Source organism: Erythranthe guttata, chromosome 8, assembly GCF_056151865.1.
Source record: "Erythranthe guttata isolate IM_541 chromosome 8, IM_541, whole genome shotgun sequence".
Classification (NCBI taxonomy): domain Eukaryota; kingdom Viridiplantae; phylum Streptophyta; class Magnoliopsida; order Lamiales; family Phrymaceae; genus Erythranthe; species Erythranthe guttata.
Window position 1 is genome coordinate 889,973 of NC_142540.1, and position 24,167 is coordinate 914,139.

General features: G+C 34.3%; 2 protein-coding genes across 2 annotated transcripts; both read right to left on the minus strand.

Moving 5' to 3' along the window:
- Nucleotides 1-7,836: 7,836 nt before the first annotated feature.
- LOC105956811 (ABC transporter B family member 15) lies at nt 7,837-12,943 on the minus strand. The gene is made up of 6 exons (XM_088821480.1): nt 12,658-12,943; nt 12,492-12,546; nt 12,216-12,394; nt 10,874-11,331; nt 9,370-10,789; nt 7,837-9,265 (listed from the first exon to the last, which is right to left on the minus strand). Exons 1-6 carry the CDS (start codon nt 12,901-12,903, stop codon nt 7,865-7,867), a joined length of 3,759 nt encoding a protein of 1,252 aa, XP_088677606.1. The 5' UTR covers nt 12,904-12,943; the 3' UTR covers nt 7,837-7,864.
- A 2,205-nt stretch (nt 12,944-15,148) lies between these two features.
- LOC105961708 (ABC transporter B family member 15) lies at nt 15,149-20,659 on the minus strand. Its single transcript, XM_012985963.2, has 7 exons — nt 20,179-20,659; nt 20,016-20,070; nt 19,710-19,888; nt 19,170-19,627; nt 18,539-19,079; nt 16,817-17,728; nt 15,149-16,709 (listed from the first exon to the last, which is right to left on the minus strand). Exons 1-7 carry the CDS (start codon nt 20,425-20,427, stop codon nt 15,333-15,335), a joined length of 3,771 nt encoding a protein of 1,256 aa, XP_012841417.2. The 5' UTR covers nt 20,428-20,659; the 3' UTR covers nt 15,149-15,332.
- Nucleotides 20,660-24,167: the final 3,508 nt, after the last annotated feature.

Consider the following 24,167-nt stretch of genomic DNA (forward strand, 5'->3'; position numbering starts at 1 on the left):
TTCTCCATTTGGGCTTCTCTTTTAAGTCTTAATGGTGGTGGTGAGATGAGTCCATTTTTTTTTTATTCATACTTATTTTCTTTTTTCATATGAATTAACAAGTTAAATTAAGAAGATGAAGAAGTAAAATTAACATATGAATGCATGATTTGTTTTTTGTTTTTTTAATATTTTTTTGTATTTTTTGTTTATTTTAACATGTGTGTCTGATTTTTCTGCGGGCAATTTGCAGTGATATGGTCGGAGGTGATGTGTAGATGAAGAAGAGAATGGTGATTTTTTGTGTTTCTGTGTAAATGTCTGCGATATGCGATATGCATGCAGAGGACTTGCGTAACTGGTGTGGTGGTTTATTGTGTTGGTTAATTTTATGAATGCGGAAAGTATCGGTTTTTTTACACGTGTAACACTTTGGACGATTATGTTGTTAATTTGTGAAATAACGGTTTACAAATTTGTCGTTGCGGTGGTTAAAGTGTTATTTGATTTTATAAATGTGGAAGTATCAGTTTTTTACACGTGTAACACTTTGGATGAATATGTTGTTAATTTGTGAAATAACGGTTTACAAATTTGTCGTTTTGCAATAAATTAGGTAGAGTACGATTATACCAAAAATTAAATTAACGTATGAATGCATAATTTGTTTTTATATTAATATATATTATTTTTTGTTATAAATGTGTGTTTATTTTAATATGAATATTGATTTTTTGCGTGAGATGTGCAGTGATGGTCGGACGTGATGTGTAGATGAAGAAGCAAATGGTGATTTTTTTGTGTTTCTGTGTAAATGTCTGCGATATGCGATATGCATGTTGAGGACGTACGTAACTGGTGTGGTGGTTTATTGTGTTAGTTGATTTTATGAATGTGGAAAGTATCGGCTTTTTTACACGTGTAACACTTTGGACGATTATGTTGTTAATTTGTGAAATAACGGTTTACAAATTTGTCGTTGCGGTGGTTAAAGTGTTATTTGATTTTACGAATGTGGAAGTATTGTTTTTTTTACACGTGTAACACTTTGGACGATTCTGTTGTTAATTTGTGAAATAACGGTTTACAAATTTGTCGTTTTGCAATAAATTATGTAGAGTACGATTATACCAAATATTAAATTAACATACGAATGCATGATTTGTTTTTATTTTAATAATTTTGTTGTAAATGTGTGTTTATTTTAACATGAATGTTGATTTTTTTTTGCGATTGATATACAGTGATTGTCGGACATGATGTGTAGATGAAGAAGAGAATGGCGATTTTTTTGTATTTCAGTGTAAATATATGTGATATGCGATATGCATGCAGAGGGTGTGTGTAACTGGTGTGGTGGTTAACGGTTATTTGTTTTATGAATATGGAAGCATCAGTTTTTTTACACATGGACGAACATGGTTGTTAATCTGTGAAATAACGGTTTACAAATTTGTCGTTTTGCAATAAATTATGTAGAATACGATATACCGAAAATTGAGTTATACGATAACGGTTTATTATTAACCAATTGTCGTACATTGTTAAGTGATGGTTTTAATGTTTTAGACTTGTATTAGGTAAGGCCTTGATGGGAGTTAAAATTACTTTTTTATATAAAAATTAATATATATTTTTTTACTTTAAGTCAATTGGCACATGCTCACTTGCTCCGATCACTAAATCATCACGCGAGACTAGATTTAATTACAACTTTTTTACTCAGTGTGCGTGAATTGCTATTAAGTCATACTTTGGGCTTTTTGGCAACTTGGGCACTTTGGACTTAGAAATATAAAAAGAAAAGTCCATTGGACTATCATAGTGGCGAAACCAATTTGATTTGACAACCCATTATGATCTGGAAATATAATATCTGACCTCTGTTGTATCAATACTCAATAGATTAAGGGTGTTCGTTCAGTAATACCGTATCGAAATTTCGGTACTCATAAAATTTGAAATGTTTACCAAATCGTACGGTACAGTGTTTTATTGAATTAAATTTGTCTTTTGTTTCAATTCCGAAATGGTAAAATCAAAAATATATTTTTATAGTTTAAAAAATTGGATTCAACGTGGTGTTAAGAACGTTGTTATCAAATACAACTTTAATAATTCATTTATGTCAAATAAAGAATCAATATATCTATATATAATATAAAAAGAGGATCTATGCTCTAATGGTTGACATGTGTCAAATGATGATGTCATTTATCAAAATTGCTTAGTTGGAGTTCAATTGATTAGGTGACATTTTTATTTAGGTATGCTTTTAAGTTCTTTCTTATTTTACATATACACAATCATTTAAAATTACCACATATTTATATATAATATTTCATGAATTCAATATCCTATCATTTCTAAAAATATTATATTTTTTATAATTTTAATTTTATGAACTATATTTTTCGTCTATTCTTTTTTAAAAATTCAGAAACTCAATTTTTTAACGAGTATTCGATTTTTTATATAATATTTTACACATTATTTTTTTATAGCGAAATAATCAAAATTATATTTAATTATTTATACACGGTTAATTAATTGTTTTTATCTCACGTTTTAATTTAATTTTCCGAAATATATTTTTCGAATATCTTGTTTAAAAAAAATAGAACACTCATTTTTTATGATATATATTTTCGAATTTCGTTTTTTTAATAATAATATTCAAAAATAATAATAATAATAATAATAATAATAATAATAATAATAATAATAATAATAATAATAATAATAATAATAATAATAATAATAATAATAATAATAATAATAATAATAATAATAATAATAATAATAATAATAATAATAATAATAATAATAATAATAATAATAATAATAATAATAATAATAATAATAATAATAATAATAATAATAATAATAATAATAATAATAATACTAATTTTTACAAATGAATATACTAATAAATTAATTAATCACCATACATAGATTTTATTTTTTGTTAAAATATTTTTCCAACTTAATGTATATGTATTAATTTAATTTCATTAATAATTCAAATGAATATACTAATAAATTAATTAATCACCATACATAGATTTTATTTTTTGTTTAAATATTTTTCCAACTTAATGTATATGTATTAATTTAATTTTATTAATATTAATAACTAAACAACATTTAAATTTTGAAATTTAAATTTTCGGATTCCAAATTTTGAATTTTGAATTTTTTTTTACTATAAATTGTCAATCAATTCCCCAATTTTATGTCATATAATTTGATTTCTTACCTATTTAAGTTGATTGGTTTTGATTCATATGGTTAATTCTTGGAAAATATATAATCAACAATAATTGGTTAAGATTATAACATTAAATGTGTATTTTCATAATAACTTACTATTTACTTTTTTATTATATAAAACCCAAGTATAAATATCACTCATTCCAATCCGTTTCACTCACTCATACTCTCCACCCGAATTTTACACTCACATACAAATAAAAAAATAGGTCATGCCCGAAGTGGCTGCAAAGAGGAAATGTTGTATTTTTTTGTAATTTTTGTTATCATATATTCATAGTTTTACATGTTCTTTATTTCATTATTTTTATATAATGAATGTGTCTAATGATTGTTTATACATATACATGTATTTAGTCTAACATGTTATTTGTTGTTTGTTTATGTTATTTTTGTAGATATTATGGATAACATAGACCTATGTGCTATGTGTGACGACAACGGTTGCGTCAAAATAGTAGAAAGAATTTCGTGAATCTCATATGAATTGTGCGAGAAAAAATCTCATTTTTGTCAATCCTTAAAAGACCGTCATCGAAATGATAAATGTAAAAAATAATATGCAATTAACAATTTTCTATTCTTTATATATATCTGTAATTATTTTAATATTGTTTCATCAAGCTCATTTAGTATATGGTTATATATGCAATTTCGCTATTTAAAATTTTATATATTTCATTTTTTAATTTGTGTAAAGTTGGATCACCTGTTCGTTTTTTTTTTCTGGAAACTTATTATTTTCGTCTTTTTTTCTTGATTTGTTTTACTTAACTACATTGAAATGTTAAGTACTAATGTATCATCACTAATTCATTATAGTAATTATGTTGTTTTATAATTTTACATTAATTTATTTTATTAATTAATTATCATATTAATGGAATGGTAATATGTCAATTAATGGAATAAAATGTAGTATCGAGTTGTTATTTTTAGATACTCAATCTTAGGAAAGTATACAGATATTTTTTTTTGAAACACGAAAGTATACATATATTAATGGAGTAGTAATATGTCAATTAATGAATGAAATATATTTAAATTGTCATAAATAATTTAATATTTGGTATATATATAAGTAATATATATTTCAATATTATTCTATTAAGTATTTAATGAATTATTTAGTTAATAAAATGCATTATTAACTAGATTTTTATTTTTTATTACATTTATTTACGAATTAATTATTTTAATAATTTTTAATTATATAAATTACTTTATTTATTTAATTTTCCTCGCATCTTTCATTATGGTGTTTTTTTTATATTTTCGATAATGTTATAACATAAGTATTTGTAATAATTATTTTGCATATCAACTTATACTTTAGAGAAAATAATAATAATGTCTTATATTAACATAAAATAATAATTTGATTTGATTTATTTGATATTCTTATGAAAAATATTGATTTTAAGGATATGATTAATGACTTGATTTAATTTGATTAATGACTTGATTTGATTTGATTTGATATTCTTATTAAAAATATTAATTTAAGGATATGATTGATCACTTGATTTTATTTGTTTATTTATTTTTTGTTATGTTTGCCTTTGTTATATACAAATTGATATTATTTAGGTTTCTATTTATTACTCTATCAAATCAATATGTGTACTATGCTCAATAAATTATGAACATAATATTTTGTACATAATAAACACGTAAAAGTGGTAATATTTTAAAAGCCATGCTTTCATATCTTTAATTTAACTTTGTTATATCTATTAGCCAATTTTTACGAGGTAGATTAATTGATATGATTGTTTGGTTATTTTTGTTATGTTTCTTTGGTTATGTTATTTATGATTCTGTTTAATACAATACTATTTAATGTTATTATCAAATCAATACATGTGATGTGAATATATTTCTAGTACCCCTAACAATCGCCTTTGTTTATTATGCATTTCAATAATTTCGGATTCTTATTAATTTTAGTTGTTTGAATTTGTTTGATTTGTTCTAACCGAGTAACACAAAAAATAGTAAAATATATTGTTTCCTAAAAGTCATTTTATTAACTTATTTAGTATGTGAAAATTAAGTATAAATACCATCAACACAAACTCATTTATCCCATTCTTTATCAACACATTTTGTTATGATCATGCTAAACCAAGGGCTCACCTTAAAACTTTTTTTTTTTCCATTTTTATGTTTTGTAATATGCAATCAGTATTGTGCGATGTGCATGCTCGCTTTGAAGCATTTTATTTATCGTCAAATGTTTATTACGTTATCCGTTTATTATGTATGGGTATGTATAATAATCTAACGAATCATTGTTTTGCTTTCCTTTTAATTTTCATATCCATGGATAACATATATCGTGTGTGTTATATGCGGCGACGTCGGTAAGAGAGAAGCATTGTGGCGTTGTGTAGAATGCAAAGATATGATTTAGATATATTATATGGATGAATTTTAAAAACTTTTACTTCTGGTTTTCCATCTTTGATTATACATTAATAATTTTAAGTTTAGTTTTGATGAATAAGAAGTTGAGTTTAATGAAGGTGATAATGTAATAAAATAATACTAAAGTAACTCATGTATGTATTTCGTTATTTGCAATAGAGATTCTTATATGATTTGTTGAATATATTTAATAAATCTTCTTTAGTTTTTATATTTTCGTGTTACAACATTAATTTGTACGTATCGTAATAATTCTTTTATTTTTATCATTTTTTAATATTTACGTAAAATATTATTAGTTTGTACGGTCATAATAATTTTTTGCTATTAATCTTTTGAATCTTTATGTACATGACATTAGATTCACCCTTAGCTTCTTCATTCACTGTAATTCCAATATTATGATATATTAGCAACATTGTGCCTAGATGTATTTGTGTCAATGTTTGATTTTGTATGTTTTGAAATAGGAATAATTATTTGTGGAGGCATATTATAATTTAGAAGTACTTCTTTTGCAGAAAAACCTATACTAACTAGAGAAATATATAAATTATATAGCAAAAATTCTACATTGATCAGGGAAGGAAAAAACACATTAAAAATAACGTGCGAAATATATAGGAAAATATACATATGTGAAAATGGATGTTGTCAATCCAACGAGGACATTATGTGTGTGTATTCTTTGGATCATTAAAAAACATTTTAGAGAAATTATCTCTTTCCCTAAAACAAAATGGTTTGACATTCCAATGAAAAGAAATCGACGTGCAATATTACGAAATTGATTTTTATGAAGTAGGTCTCGATTACGGATTTGTTGAGATTGCAAACTGAAATTTGAGGAAGATCTAAAATCTCATTAAATAAATAAAAATATTAAATTTATATTAATATTAATTTTCATTATATATTACAAAATAAGCATATAAGTAATTAATTAAATCGTGTTTACAGTTCAATTAAAATATACCATATATGCCAAACTTTGTACTTTGACCATACTTATTTTTATAGGTTTTGTTTTGACGAAGTTTTTTTTATATATTGATCAAAACAATGTTTTTTTTCTTGGGAGTTATAATTTAGTTTTTATATCACACATATTATATTTTATCAAACATTTTGAATTTTAATTTTAATTTTAAGAGTATCCATGATTATTAGAATCTTAATTTTGAATATAAGTTTGTAAACATTCATATATTAGATTTAATATAGTTGAAATGTACTTACATGTACATTAAAATACAGTCAATATTTACTATTATTTATGTTTATCTTACTGTCAACTCCAATGAAATTTTATTTTTTTAATTAAGGTCATTTAGTAAAAATTGTATTTATTTTTACACTTTTAGGTGATTCATGTTTCAGTAATGTGTATCACTGATTGTATTTGAAGAATAAAAAATGTGCATGTTATTTGCAAAGAATTAGACGAGTTATAGCCGATGTCAATGCATGTGTTGTAAAACACTACTTTGATAATTAAGTTACATGTTAAGAATTCGAGTGTCATGGACGAGATAGTTGTACCATTTGGGTCAAATAATGTTTGTTTTTTAATCACAATTTTATAATTTTTATATTTTATTTTATCATTTATTTTGTTTACCTCGGTACTAAATCAAATGAAACATATATTATTTTTTAAGTTTTTGGATTATATTATATTTTCATTTCTTTAAATTGTCCCCATGAATTGTATTAGCACACCGTCTTTTCATTCATAGAGGTATTCGATTTACATCATCGACGTATTTTAGTCATTAATACATTCTGATCTTAGAATAGATTCCCGTGCATCGCACGGGTGAGTTACTAGTTTGAATTAATTGGACATCGTAGTTGTAGACATCTCGTTTAAGGATGTACTAATTTTTTTGTAAACTTTTCAACTATGTACTTTGGTATTGCATATCTTTAAACAACTTTTTTTTAATCAAATATTTATTTTCATGATAAATATCCCTATGCACCCCACAAATGAAACAATAGTCTCTTGAAATTGCAATCATAAAAAAAAAAAAAAAAAAAAGTCTCTTGAAATTGGAATGGATTTCTAGATTAATTTCAACATTTTTAAAATTGGAATTGAAAGTGATTATATTAATTCCAAACAAAATAAATTATTTTCAGGTCCAGATTTTTACTGGGCTTTACATTTTGGGCCTTTTTAGAAGTCCATATCAATATCCAAACGTGGTCGGAGATTCTCCGATGTCTGAAGGCTGACCAGAGAATAATACGCCCCCGTCGGCCCTATAGCCAACAACGAAGAGTGATTCCCCATCTCCACCACCTTCTTCTCATCCAACACAGCAATCGTATCGCAGTTCTTCACCGTGCTCAGCCTGTGCGCCACCACCACGCTCGTCCTTCCGACCACCACCCTCTCAAGCGCGTCCTGCACCACCTTCTCCGACCGGCCGTCCAACGCGCTGGTCGCCTCGTCCAGCAACAAAACCGCCGGCCGTTTCAGCACCGCACGCGCGATGGCGATCCTCTGCTTCTGCCCGCCCGACAGCTGCACTCCCCTGTCCCCGCAGAACGTGTCGTAACCCTCCGCCAAACCGGCGATGAACTCGTGCGCGTTCGCCGCCTTCGCCGCCTCGATCACCTCCGATTCGCCGACGCCGCCGCCGCATCCGTACGATATGTTCTGCCGTACTGTCCCGGCGAATAACGCCGGCTCCTGGCTAACCAGCGCGATGTGCTTTCTCAGTGATCTCAGGTTATACGTCTTTATATCCCGGCCGTCTATTCTAACGGAACCTCGAACCGGGTCGTAGAACCGTTGGATCAGTCCGATAATCGTCGATTTCCCCGAACCACTCTGTCCAACCAACGCCGTCGATTTTCCCGCCTCGATTTTAATCGAAAACCCGAGAAACACCATCACTTCCGGCCTCGTCGGGTATGCGAAATCAACGTCCGATATCTCGATCCGACCCGTTAGCCTCTCGGGTTTGCACCCGTTTGTTTCGTCGGGATCGATCAACGATTGTCGATCCAAAACCGAAAACACCGATCCGACGGCGTTCGCACCCTTAACGAGATCACCCGTCATGTTCCCGGCTTCGGCTATGACCCGACCCGTACTAACCAAGATCATAAACGTCTGGAACAAAGCCTTCGCCCCGATATACCCCTCCGCCATCAGTTTCCCGCCGTACCAAAAATCGAAAGCCCAAGTGCACGTCGTCATACTCTGAGAAGTACCGAGAACAAGACCGGCAAACCACGATTGCCGCAGACTTTCTCGTACGGGGCCTTCTTGTGCGCTTTCGAGCATTCGAAGAATACGAGCCTGCGAAGAGAAAGCCGTAATCGTTCTGAGATTCGAGACGGCTTCTGCGGCAAGCTTGCTGCTTTCTTCCTGCGCTTTAATGGCCTTATGCGACATACTTTTGAGCACGGCTTTCTTGCAGTAGAAGCATACTATAATCAGAGGCTGTACCGATATCATCACCAACGCAAGCTTCCATGCGATAACGAGGCCCATCGTACAAGCTATTGTCACCGCAGAGAATGTCTGAATCAGCAGTGCCATTCTATCTCCTACCAAAGATCTCACCTTTAAAATAAAAATCGAATCTTGAGGGTGTGTTATATATAAAATTGATCCTTAAATTTGCGATTTAATTTCGATTTTTAGTGGTAATGTAATGTGTAGTGTACCACGGTGGCGTCTTTGGCTAGCCGAGAGCAAATTGCGCCGGTGGAATTCTCGTCTTGATCGAACCATCCGATTTCAAAAGTGAGAATTTTGGACAGCATCTTCTCTCGGATTCTCTTCGTCAAGGATTCTCCCATGGCGGCGAAATTGTAGTGCTGGCAGATATTGACCAGCAGTGAGAATGCAGCTAGAGCAAGAAAACACAGCGAATAGTTTCGTATCTCCCGTTTGATTTCGTCGTGGTCGGTCAAGAAATAGGTGAAGATTATTGACCCCAATGCGAAAGAATAAACGGGCTGAACCGCACCGAAGAGTAGTGCGCTTGCGCATCCGAGTGTCGCTTGCCTCCACTCTGGCGAATTCATGGCTAGCAATCTTCGAAAAGAAGGAGCTGGAAATACTTTAATCGGCTCCGTGATCCGGCTCGGCTCGGCTGATCTAGCCGAGCTGGATCGGCTCATAATTACAGACACCCTTCGACTACTCGTGCTGCGAACATCGTTTTCTATTCTATCAAGATCAGACGAAACGGATTCTTCTTCGGCTATGTAGTTCTGCTGTTGGAGGCGGATAAGCGAAGCGTACGAGCCGTTTTCGTTAGCCGCGAGCTGGTCGTGCGAGCCAGTTTCTTGAACTTGGCCGTTTTGAAGCACGGTGATGATGTCGGCGTTTCGGACTGTCGAGAGACGGTGAGCTATGATTATCGTGGTGCGGCCCACCGCCGCTTTGTCCAGAGCTTCTTGTACTATTCGCTCCGAGCCCGAGTCGAGCGCACTTGTGGCTTCGTCGAGAAGGAGTATTTTCGGGTTTTTTATTACGGCCCTTGCTATTGCTATTCTCTGCTTTTGGCCCCCCGATAATTGCACCCCTCTTTCACCCACTTGAGTGTCGTAGCCTCGAGGCAGCTGTGTAATGAAATTATGAGCATTAGCAGCTCTAGAAGCTTCTATAACCTCGTCCGTCGAAGCATCTTCTTTGCCGAAAAGAATATTCTCTTTAATCGAGGTTGCAAATAGCGCCGGTTCTTGACTAACCAATCCCATTTGAGACCTCAGCCACTTGAGCTGCAATTTATCAATAGCCACTCCGTCGAGAAGAATTTTGCCACCGACCGGATCGTAAAATCTCTGCAATAGAGCAATCACCGTTGATTTTCCCGATCCACTTCCCCCAACCAATGCCACCGTTTTTCCAGCCGGGATTCTTAGGTTCAACTCTTCGAAAATCATGCTTTTAGGCCTTGACGGATAGGCAAATTCGACTTGTCTTAATTCAACCTCTCCTGACACATGTTGTAATATTTGGCCTTCTACGCTGTCTGAATCGATTTTCGGAACCCGTTTTATGACCTCCATTATTCTTTCTCCCGCTGCACTCGCTTCCGAAAAATTCTTTATATTCGACAAACTCGAACCAAACGCCCTGCAATCAAATTTGAGTTCGAAATCAAGAAAATTCTTACAATCATGAGAGAGAAAGCAAAAGAGAGAGAGCGATTAATCTTACAGTCCACCGACGATGATAGCAGCACCAACAGCAAAAACGGTGCCACCGTGAGCACCGTGATACATAACCAATCTGCTGCCGTAATAAGAAACAAAAGCCCATATCGAAAAAATCACACCTGTGCTACCAATTGCTAATCCTTTGGCTAATCCTTGTCTTAATCCTAGTTTTACAGTAGCTTCAAGCGCTAATGAATAGTCGGATATAGTCTTATCCTCGCCGACAAAAGAATATACCGTTCGGACGGAAGAAACCGCCTGTTCCACTATCGCACCGGCTTTCGTATACTCGTCCCTAAGTTTTCTTCCGACAGTCATAAGCGTTCTTCCGTAAACCAAACCTGGTATAACGAGGAACACGACGAACGGGAATCCCACAATTGTTAGCTTCCATAGAAGAAAGAATGCCATTACATATCCTCCAATGAAAGTCGACAAGTCCATTACGAAAACCGGAATCTGTTCAACGGGAAAGTTCGTTATGTATTATATATCAAGAAAATAAACATTTAAAAAAAAAGTATAGGGTCCAAGGCTCAGGCCCCCGGTGATGCAGCTTTCCTCCAATCCCCAGGATTACGAAGCCCAAATACGTTAGCCCACTAAAACGGTCCAGGAATCGCTTAACCAGCCCATATGCGAAGGAGAAGCCCAAGGAGGAAAGTAAAGCCCAAAAGAGAGGAAGAGGTGGGGCCCGCATGGGGATTCGGCGGGCGAGAGTTATCCGCAGTTCCCGACCAGGAAGAGGAAGGTCGGGAAAAGTGGGGAAAATTGAATGCCCTGACAGACCTGGCCAGGCACCCATTAAATGCTCTGACAAGAGCATTTAATGAGCGAATGACTACGTGCGGCCGGGAGTACATGGGATAGACCTACGAGCATCATAATCTCTAGAAAATAGGGTAGTATGATGGCCCGGGCCGACTGGCGGAAAGGTGAAAAGCCCGTCAGAAGCATGCTTTTTACCAGGATCCGAGGGAGCAGAAGGTCTTCCCGCCGAATGTTATAAAAACCCCAAGGATCCAAGCAGAAAGGGGGTTATCTTTATCTTTCTCAAGCTTTAACACAAAAACTCATATATTCATAACACTTTATATCAGAGCCGTGGTACTGACTTGATCGTCGGAGTGCTAACTCCGGCATCAGTCCGGCTTTCCTTTCTCTGCAGATTTTCCGCCATAGCAGGAAGGACAGCTCATCAACTACGTTGTTCTGGAACGGATCACATATCCTCCAATGAAAGTCGACAAGTCCATTACGAAAACCGGAATCTGTTCAACGGGAAAGTTCGTTATGTATTATATATCAAGAAAATAAACATTTAAAAAAAAAGATAATCGAACCTTTTCGCTGATGACTTCTTGAATAATAAGGCTGTCAGTAGAGACACTAGCGATAACTTCGGCTGCACTGGAGACGTGTAAATCGAAATAGCCGATGTCTTGCCGTAACACTGCTTTTAAGTATTTGATTCGTAGTCTTGAAGCTTGTCGTTCGGATGTTCTTGTCCAACAGTATCCCTCTGATGAATTTAACTAATCGATTAAAAGAAATGAAATCAAATCGTACGTATTTTAATTTAATGTCGATTTTCGATGATTATGAGAAATTATAGTTACCGAGAAAACACGAAACCCACTGTCCGCAAGCTAAGTAACAGAGAAGCAGTGCATTCTGTGTGGCCAAATTTTGTGAAAATAAATTCAGTTAGCTAAATTACGCATGAATAAAATGACCAAGGTAAAAAAAAATATGCATGAATAAAATCGAATATATGTGACGCACCTCTTTGACGTGATCAGTCAAATACGACCCCGTAACGGGATTATTAGCACTGCTGCCGATGGTGTTCATAAGCCTGCTGTAGAGAAACAGAATCAACGGCACGGTGATTCCATCCCCGACAGCTCCCAAGAATCCTAGGATCATCAGTAACTTATCAAAACCATCGGCGAACGTGAAAATCGACCCCGAAAAACCGTGCGTTGATCGTTTCTTATGGAACGTCGTCGTGTTCTTGTCTTCGGCCATCTTTCGCTAAATTAAAGACAATAATAATGGAAATTCATGTAAGCTAATTTGGAGCAACTGATTGAAGTTTATAAGTTAGCACAAACTGTGTCTTATATAAGCAAACATATTCCCATACAAAGATGCTTATATTATTCTGTACAATATTCGAGATTCATGGTGATTTGGAATTATTGTACTATACAATGATTCACTTGCCACTCATTGCATCATCTCTTTGTTAAAATAAAGTCAATTTACAGCATATTTTATTTTAGGGTAAATTACGAAACACCCCTGAATTTAGGCTAAATAACAAAAAAAACCCCAAACTATCATTAATAACCAAAATTCTCATCTGATTAATAACTGCCGATTGAGTTTTTTTAACAGAAAATGTATAGAGTCAATTATATAAAGGGTTTGGTGTAAAACGGAAACAAATCTCATGAGGGTTTTTGGTAATTACGAATAAGTGGGATATTTCTCGTTATTTAGCCTAAGTTCAGGAATTTTCGTAATTTACCCTTTATTTTATTGATTTTTTTTTATTTTTAATCATTTTTCGCTACATTTACAAACAACAGAGGAAAATCATTACAGCTTCATTATTTGTCAGAGAGCCAAAGAAACACCGCATTAGTACATTAATTAATTATAGGGATTTTTATGCAAAAGTCCCCAACCAAGCATGTTTATTATTCTAGGTATAGGGGACATATCTCTTTCACCAATAAGCCCATCCCTTTAATATTTATTATAACTAAAGGAAACATTCATGTATATCCCAATATTACCCTCAATCATTTATACCCAATTCTTAATTGTAATCCAAATTAATCAATTTTGTCCATAAAAGTTCAATTTTGACCACAAAAATTCAATTTTGACTTTTTTTTGGAGTATAATTTAATATGCTCCAATTTCATCCTTAACTTAATTTAATCTCAATTTGACCCCAAATTTCACAAATTATTAAATTTTGACCCAAAATTTTTTTTTTTTTCAAAAATTTTTTTTTTTCAAAAACTTTTTTTTGCTGCCGGATTCCGGCGTTGACCGGCGGTCAACGCCGGTCTCCGGCGTTGACTTTTTAAACTTTTTTTTTTTTTTTTTTTTTTTTTTCTTCCGGATTTTTTTTCCGGATTCCGGCGTTGACTTTTTTTTTTTTTTTTTTTTCTTTTTTCTTTTCTTTTTTCTTTTCTTTTCTTCCGGATTTTTTCGCCGGTTTCCGGCGGTCTCTTTCTTTAGTGTTTTTTTAAGTTTTTTTTTTTTTGTTTGGTTTGTTTTGTTTTTCCACGCCCGCCGCTACACGTTGACCGTAATTGTGCTGTCACTGACAGTAATTTAGCGTAATTATACTGTCAATGATAGTTAATTAACGTAATTGTACTGCCGTTGACATTACATTTATGTAATTGTGCTGCCGTTGACAGTAAATTAATGCAATATTATATTTTTTTATTTATTATTATTTTTTTTTATTTTTTTTGATTTGTTGACAAGTCAACGTAATTATATTACTGTCGTTGACAGTAAAATAACTGTAAACACAATAATATTACTGTCAACAACATCAATATTATTATTTTTTTGGGGTGTTTGTTTTGTTCGAGTTATTCACGAAGTAACGTAATAATATTACTGTCTACTATTGTAATATTACTGTTGCTATAGTAATATTACTGTCACTCACAATAATATTAATTCTTTTGGTTTTTTTTATTTTGTTTACATTTGTTGAACGGACAACATAGTAATATTACTTTATTATACAATAATAATGAATTTTGTTGTGTTAATATTAATGTGCTAGAGATTAATATAGCAATATCAATGTGTTAAACTATAGTTTAGTTAATTTTACTGTGTTTAACAGTAATATAGTTAATATTACTGTCATTCACAGCAATATTGCTGTTTAAACGGAAAAAAAAGTTACAGAAAAAAAAAAAAAAAAAAATTAAAAAGTCAACGCCGGAGACCGGCGTTGACCGCCGGAATCCGGAAAAAAAATCCGGAAGAAAAAAAAAAAAAAAAAAAATTAAAAAGTCAACGCCGGAGACCGGCGTTGACCGGTCAACGCCGGAATCCGGAAAAAAAATCCGGAAGAAAAAAAAAAAAAAAAAAAAAAATTAAAAAGTCAACGCCGGAATCCGGCGGGAAAAAAAAGTTTTTGAAAAAAAAAAAATTTGTGAAAAAAAAAAGTTTTGGGTCAAAATTGAATAATTTGTGAAAGTTGGGGTCAAATTGAAGTTAAAGTAAGTTAAGGATGAAATTGGAGCATATTAAAGTAAGAGGGGTTATTTTAGTCATTTACATAAATCTGGACCATGTGTGGACTTATTGGTAAAGGAGAATATTGTCTGGATCTCTTTATGAATAAGTTCCCACTGATGGGCTTATTTGTAATATGCCCTTAATTATATTATTAGGTGATTAATTAGGAATTAAGTAGTGCCAGATGGCGCCCTCTGAAGACTAACAAGAGAATAATAAGCTCCATTAATCCCTTTACCCAGCAAAGAAGAGTGGGTCCCTTTCTCCACCACTCTCCCCTTATCCAAGACAGCGATGACGTCACAGTTCTGTATAGTACTCAACCTGTGGGCCACCACCACGCTCGTCCTCCCCACCATCACGCGCTCCAGCGCGTCCTGCACCACCTTCTCCGACTGCGAGTCCAACGCGCTCGTCGCCTCGTCCAGCAGCAGAATCGCCGGATTCTTCAGTATCGCCCGGGCGATTGCGATCCTCTGCTTCTGCCCCCCGGAGAGCTGCACGCCTCTGTCACCGCAGAAGCAATCGTAGCCGTCCGTCAACCCCGCGATGAAATCGTGCGCGTTCGCCGCCTTCGCCGCCTCCACGATCTCCGCTTCGCTGACGTCGTCCGACGCTCCGTACGCGATGTTCTCCCTCACGGTCCCGGCGAAGAGCGCCGGCTCCTGGCTCACCAGCGCGATGTGCTTCCTCATCGATCTCAAATGGTACGATTTCACATCTCTTCCGTCGATTTTCACGGATCCTCGTACAGGATCGTAGAACCGTTCGATTAGGGCTACGATTGTCGATTTCCCTGATCCACTCTGCCCTACGAGCGCCGTCGATTTTCCCGCCTCAATTTCCAGCGAAAACCCTTTAAATATCATCGTGTCGGGTCTTGCCGGGTAAGCAAAATGAATGTCACATATCTCGACCCGACCCGTTAACTTCTCGGGTTTAAACCCATCCGGATCCTCCGGTTCAATCAACGAGTAACGGTCCAAAACCGCGAAAACGGACCCCACCGCATCGGAGCCTTTAGCAAGATCGTTCGTCATGGTTCCGGCATCGGCAATGACCCGGCCCGTGCTCACCAATATCATGAACGTCTGGAACAACGCCTGAGCTCCGATGAACCCTTCCGCTATCAGTTTCCCGCCGTACCAAAAATCGAGGGCCCATGTGCAAGTCATGAGGCTCTGAGAAGTTCCGAGCCCGATTCCGGCGAACCAAGATTGTCGTATGCTTTCCTTCTGCGGGCCTTCTTGGGCTTTTTCTAGCATTTTGAGTATTCGGGCCTGCGAAGAGAAGGCGGTGACTGTTCTGAGATTGGATACGGCTTCTGCCGCGAGCTTGCTGCTTTCGTCTTGAGCTTTCATTGATTTTTTCGACATGTTCTTTAGGAGGACTCGTTTGCAATAATAGCAAACTATGATTAGGGGTTGTACGGCTATCATTACCAATGCGAGTTTCCACGCTATAGCGAGGCCCATTGTGCAAGCTATGATCACTGCAGAGAACGTCTGGATCACCAGAGCCATCCGATCGCCTACCAGAGATCTCACCTGTATTCGACAATCGAAACGTAATTTTTTTAGCAATTCGGTAAAATGCAGGGGTACTAAATGCAATTGACTCGATTTTTCCAGGATAGATGGTTATAGAACTTTACCACATTGGCATCTTTGGCTAGTCTCGAGCACACTGCACCTGTGGCATTCTCATCTTGATCGAACCACCCGATTTCGAATGTGAGGATTTTGGACAGCATTCTCTCTCTGACTCTCTTCGTCAACTTTTCGCCCATTGCAGCAAAATTGTAGTGCTGGCAAATATTAATCAAGAGAGAAAAAACCGCCAAACCGAGAAAAGACAATGAGTAAATCTTCGTCCTCTCCTTGATCACGTTGTGGTCTTTCAGAAAATAAACCGAAATCATGGATCCCATTGCGAATGCGTACAGCGGTTGAATAGCACCGAAGAATATTGCAGATGTGCACCCTAGTATTGCCTGCCTCCATTCCGGAAGGTTCATGGCTAGTAATCTTCTAAATGAAGGCGTTCGAATAACTTGTTCGCGGGGCAAAATCGTCACTTCTGGTAATCGGCTATGTAGGGCCGCCGAGTTTGCTGAGCTGGATCGGCTGACCAATGAGAGCCTTCTACTACTCGTGTTTTGTATGATGTCGTTATTTGTGATAATGGATGATGGTGGTCCGATATTAATTGGATTGGAATATTCTTTGGGATATTCTTCGGTTTGTTGGAGGCGGATGAGGGAAGTGTAGAGGCAGCGATCGTCCGAGATGAGCTCGTCATGGGAGCCGATTTGCACCACCTGGCCGTTTTGGACGATGGCGATGAGATCAGCGTTTCGGACAGTGGAGAGGCGGTGGGCAATGACGATGGTGGTGCGGCCAACCGCCGCCTTGTCGAGGGCTTCTTGGACAACTCGTTCCGATTCCGAGTCGAGTGCGCTCGTGGCTTCGTCGAGTAGGAGAATTTTGGGGGCCTTAATTACGGCTCGTGCTATTGCTATTCTCTGCTTCTGCCCTCCTGACATCTGTACTCCTCTCTCCCCAACCTAAATCCAGATACATTGTACAATATTTCAATAAAAATGAATAATTAAATAATTAAGGTATACTTTTTTTGAAATTCTCTTGCATAAAATTAATTTCTCGAGTCGTGATCACGTTTAGTCAACAAGATCAAATTAATGATCAAGTAGATCAATGATTAAATAAGTTTGGTTTAAAGACAGCTCATTTTATAAAAGAAGATTACAACTCGAGATTCCGACTAGAGAAGGCGACACCCCCGTTTTGGCATGCTCGTTAATTCGATTACTAGTATTATAAAAGTCCACGAAAATCTCTAGAGGAAGGAAATTCAACATGCAATATATATATATATATATATATATATATATATATATATATATATATATATATATATATATATATATATATATATATATATATATATATATATATATATATATATTCCAGAATAGTTGACGCGACGCCATTATCGTAAGAACATTAAAAAGACGGGCGAAAAAGTCATCCGTACATTGCGAAAAAAGCTATAAAAAAAAATCAGGACAGGTAGTTTTCGAACGGCACGCCCGCACCACTTGTCGTGGTGTTCGAACTTTGATATATATAATGTGCAAAGCATATAGCATATAAAATCCAAAACAACAGTAAGTCTTCGATATTCTTTACGACAAACGAAAAGGTACCACTTGGTATGGAAGCCACTTCTTACAACATCAAACAAGATAAGCCCACTATGATTTTTGAAAAAGTGCATAAATGTTCTTTCAACCTTCGTAAAGTAACGACGTAATTCCGGAAACGAGGGGTAAAAGTGAAAACGAATTTATTACCTGAGTGTCGTAACCCTGAGGCAGCTGCGTAATGAAGTTATGAGCATTAGCAGCTTTGGCAGCATCTATAACCTCTTCCATCGAAGCATCTTCTTTGCCGAAGAGTATATTCTCTTTAATCGAGGTGGCGAATAGTGCCGGTTCTTGACTAACCAATCCCATTTGTGACCTCAGCCATTTGAGCTGCAATTTATCGATAGCCACCCCGTCGAGAAGAATTTCACCGCTGATTGGATCGTAAAATCTCTGCAATAGAGCAATCACCGTTGATTTTCCCGATCCACTTCCTCCCACTAATGCCACCGTTTTTCCAGCCGGGATTTTTAGGTTTAAATCTTGGAAGATTAAGCTTTCGGGGCGTGATGGATAGGCAAATTCGGTATGTCTGAATTCGACTTGTCCTAACACGTGTTGTAATATTTGTCCTTCTAAATTGTCCGAGTCGATTTTCGGAACCCTGTTGATCACTTCCTTTATTCGTTCAGCAGCTGCACTCGCTTCGGAGAAGTACTTCATGTTCGACAAACCCGAACCCAATGATCTGTTTTTTGTTTTCATTTTTCAACAATTATTATATATAATCTCAAAAAAATAAAAAATAAAAAAATAAAAAAAAATCAAGAATCCTTACAATCCACCGATAGCAATTGCGGCACCAACGGCAAAAACGGTGCCGCCTTGAGCATTATGGTACATGACCAATCTGCTACCGTAATAAGACATGAAGGACCAAATTGCAAATACGATGCCGTTGCTTCCAATGGCTAATCCTTTCGCTAAGCCTTGTCTTAATCCTAATTTCACTGTCCCCTGAAGTGCAGCAGAGTACAAGGCGATGGTCTTGCTTTCTCCGGCAAACGAATATACCGTTCGGACAGAAGAAAGGGCTTGTTCGACAATTACACCGGCTTTATTATACTCGTCTCTGATTTTTCTCGCAATGCTCATAAGAGCTCTACCGTACATTAAACCCGGAATGAGTAGAAACACTATAAATGGGAATCCCACAATTGCTAATCTCCACAATAATACGAACGCCACTAGGTACGAACCGAAGAAAGTCGATAGGTTCATCACGAAAACCGGAACCTGTAAAATCAAGAACGTTAACAATCGTCATTCTTGAAAGTAAACATAAAACTCAATCAATCAATTTATTATTGGATTGAACCTTTTCACTAATGGCATCTTGAATAACGAGGCTGTCGCTCGAGACGCTTTCGATAACCTCGGCGGTGCTAGTGACGTGTAAATCGAAGTAGCCGACATCTTGCCTCATTACAGCTTTTAAGTACCTTGTCCTTAATCTTGAAGCTTGTCTCTCTGCTGTTCTTGTCCAACAATACCCCTCTATTGAATAAACAAAAAAACCAAATATAATTTATATATATGTAAGAAAATCCAAGAAATTAAATTAAATCAACTATGGCATAACAAACAATCAAACAAAAAAAAAAAGTTAACGAAAATTACATACCAAGAAAACAAGCCACCCACTGCACACATGCCATGTAGCAAAGTACCAACGCATTCTGAAAACCAAACACACAAAGATTCATTAAAAAAAAAAAAAAACCTTTTTTCATTAAAAAAGTAAATAAATAACAAAGAAATTATTTAAAAAAAAAAAAAAAAAAAACCTGGTTGATGCTGTGAGAGAAATCAAGAGCAAGTGAAGATTGAGAGTGTCCGAAGCTGTTCATGAGTTTGCTGGTGATTAAGAGCATAACCGGCATGGAAACACCGTCGCCGACAGAGCCGCATAAGCCGAGGAACATTAGAAAAATGTCCCAACCATCGGCATGCATGAACATCGACCTAAATGATTCGCCGCTCCTCATTTTCTTCTTCTTTTTGTTTTTCTTCTCTATTTTTTCAGAATTACCCATTTCAATTTCAAGTAAATTTATCACCCCCAAAAAAAAAATGGCAGCAGAATCTCAACAACTTCTGTTTTTTTGTGTTTTCTTAGTATTCTGTAAGAAGAGATCTTAGTTGAAGGACAAATTTTCTTCACTACTACCTTTGGAAATTAATGGGGTTGAATGGGTGTGTGTGCGTATATATATACAAGTGGGGGTGGGGTTATTTCGAGTGTGTGTGTGTGTTATTTGGACATGTATATAAATTTTTATTTGTAGTTATAAATTTAAGGGCAAATTACCACCACCTGTGTGGTCAAATTATGAAGAATTTTTTTTTCTTTTGTTTGCGTAATTACAGTTAACCATCTCCTTTTCAATATTTTTACATAAAATTTATGTAATTCGGTTATTTGTCGTATATTCAGCTTGGTAAACGTTATGAAATGTTGGCGTACCGAAATTTCGGTTCGGTTTCATCCGATTTAATATCCCCTAAATTTACCTTTGGAGGGGTATTTTCGTAAGATAATACATAGTTGATAGGGTGACTGTAATTACTCAAACAAGAGAGAATTTTTGTAATTTAACCATAACTCAGGGGTTGTCGTAATTTGCCTTAAATTTAATTATATTTTTTAAAGAATTTTTGAAGTTCAATGAACAATAATATTGGTATTACACTATTACTACATGTTTGGCTGGAGGTGTGAGGGGTTGACTTTTTTTTTATTGCGTCACTAGTGACGTCTTATAAACTGACTGTTAATTATTTGCACAATTAAAAAAATATAAATATATATATAAAAAATAAAGTTGACATCCAATTTGCTGCATATTAATTTAATTTATTTTAATTAATAAGTTCTTGTAACTACTAACTAGTGTTGATTTGTTGATCATGGGCCTTAGCTTATAAATTAAAGGGATTTAATTAGGTACACAATCGATTAGGCCTAACTAATTACTCCCATAAATACTAATTTTAGCCTATCTATTTGGCTACTAATGCACCAAACCTACGAGAAAACGAAAAAATCCCTTCGAGTCCTGCAAGGACGGTCTAACGACCAGAGCAAGCGAGTTTGTGTCAACTGATCATGTTCGAACCCTTTTGTCAACAAGTGCTAGATAGAGTTTGTTATACATGGTTAGCATAGTGTGGTTTACGTCTCTCGTATGATTTGCAAATTATTATACGTCTTGACTACTAATTTTGTTGTTTATGATTTTGAATTCTGTTATAATTAGTACTTAACTTGTTCTTACTAATTATAGAATTTTTTACTTTATTTTCCTACTTAATTGCAACTTCTTTTAATAAAAGAATTCTCTTTTTATAATTATGACAAATAAGCCCTTAATGCATGATATATCTAGGCATATATAAATACTCAATTTGTATAAGATACGACTAGATACAAAGTTTGTTAGCTTATTAATTAACTTAAAAACCCTAGTTTTCTACTAATTAAGTAGGTAAGCTGCACCAAAATGTGATTAATTTCAAATTTTTTTTTCTAATAATTTTCATTTTCCCTTAAAATAAAAATAAAAAATAAAAAAGAAAATATCGTTGAACACGATATCGTTAAGCATGTGTGCTCGGATTAAAAATATTATCTTACGACCGTAAAATCATTCTTTTCCAATTTATATCTTAAAAAAAAAAAAGAAGAAAAATATAGTTCATTGAATATGTTACAATAATTATTGAATAATTATTAATATTTCTGTCAAATAAGATTGTAATCATTGAAGCCAAGACGATGAATTGATGCGCATGCAATTTGAAGATGCTGATGTATTCTCTTACGTTATGCTTCAAAAGTGGACTTTTCTGCTGCAAAAATTTACAATATCTACTAATTTCTTTTTTATTTATATTACTATGACAAAATAAATTAATATATTAAACCAAAATATAATTTGCTTGCTTTGGGAAACAAATACCTACTTTAATTAGCTTACAGAAAACTAGGCTGCACGTATGGTGGAGGGTTTCCGGGATCATATGCTATATTTTTAGATGCTACGCTCAATAAAATATATCGAGTAATTCTGCAACATTGATCTACATACTACACATAATAACACACACCCATGTGTATGTGCGTTTAGCGAATAATTATTTGTACATATTAAACAGATCTATGGTGCATAATCACCCAATTGTTTCATCAAGTGTAAAATCTCATAAACTCACGTCCTAGTTTGGTACCATGTAGATTTATATGGGCTTGCCTTCGGATTGAATTGAATTAAATTTGTTTTTTCAACAAGAAATTGGAGATATTTCCTAAAATATCAAATATTTAAATTTTACACGTGGAAAATTAATTTAAAAAAATATTAACTTAACCAAATTATCCGCTCTAATAAATGATGACAAGTAAAACAAAATATGAAATATGAAAAAAACGTGAATTTAATATTTGTGTTCTTGGAAGTTGCTATTCACTGAATTTATACAATAGTAAAAGCGTGTTTGCTGTGGTGGGCCATATATCCATCAGCCTCGTGGGTCGTGGAATTTAATCCGCTTCGGGAACCAGACCCATGGCCCGGCAACAATTGCGGCCCCAGCAGACAGGGCCTGTATCATTCTGACACGTGTCTCATCCTTATTCGTCATGCTTTTTGTCAGTTTCTCAGCTTGGACTTATTTATTTTTCTGAACCTCTATACAAACACAATTAATTAGAAATAAATAAATAAATATTGTTGTTATTATTCTTTTTCCAATATATATATATTTTTTTTAATATTTTTCTACAGAAATTCCACCACTAGAGCACTAAATTATTTCTGTACAGTTTTAAGAGTTTTCACATACGGAATTGCACTAAAGAGATTTTTCTTGGTCAAGATTTAATTTTCAAGATAGTAATCAATATATAATCTTCATCTTTATTCTTTAAGTTGTGTACCTAAGTACCTCACTATTATTTAGTTGATACTCTAAGCTGGAAACCATTATTTACTTAGTCAATTCCTATTTTATTTCTAAAAAGAAAAAAAAACACTCATCAATTCTTAACCACGCAATCGGGCCTATATAATTCTTTTATTAAAGTTAATCGAAAGATGAAAGGTCGTTTTTCTTCGAGTTTCACATAATTGTCGCGCTTAATTGTAACCTAATTATTTTGCATCAATCCCCACTTGTTTCCGCATTTGATTTCACAACAACAACAATAATAATAATTGCGATGGATTGCGTAACAATTGTGTGCAGTATTGTTCTTATGACCTTCAAATAAAAGAGAGTGGGAAACACTATTATTTCAGATGAGGGAATTTTTTCTTCAATCCCTTCCCCACCACTAAATTCTAGCTAATAAATTTCATTCTTTGCCGATCGAGTAATATTTTTTTTTTTTATAATAAAATTCATCAGATGTAGCATCGACTAAATTTTGTTCGATTTTAATGAATAATAAATACAATGCGATTCCTCCTATTTGCTAGATATATACAATTAATTAAAAAACCTCAAAATATAAAATATATAAATAAAATTATATGTTTGCATGTAAAAATTACTTAAGTGATGCAAGATTATATCCATGGAAAAGTAGATAAAGAAGTATCACACTTTCTATCTCTCCTAAGAGCAAATGAAAGCGACAAACTTTTAATGCCACTATATGCAAAAGTGGTCATCAGTATATATATATATATATATATATATATATATATATATATATATATATATATATATATATATATCATAAGTTTTTTGCCTAGTTCATTTAAATACATAT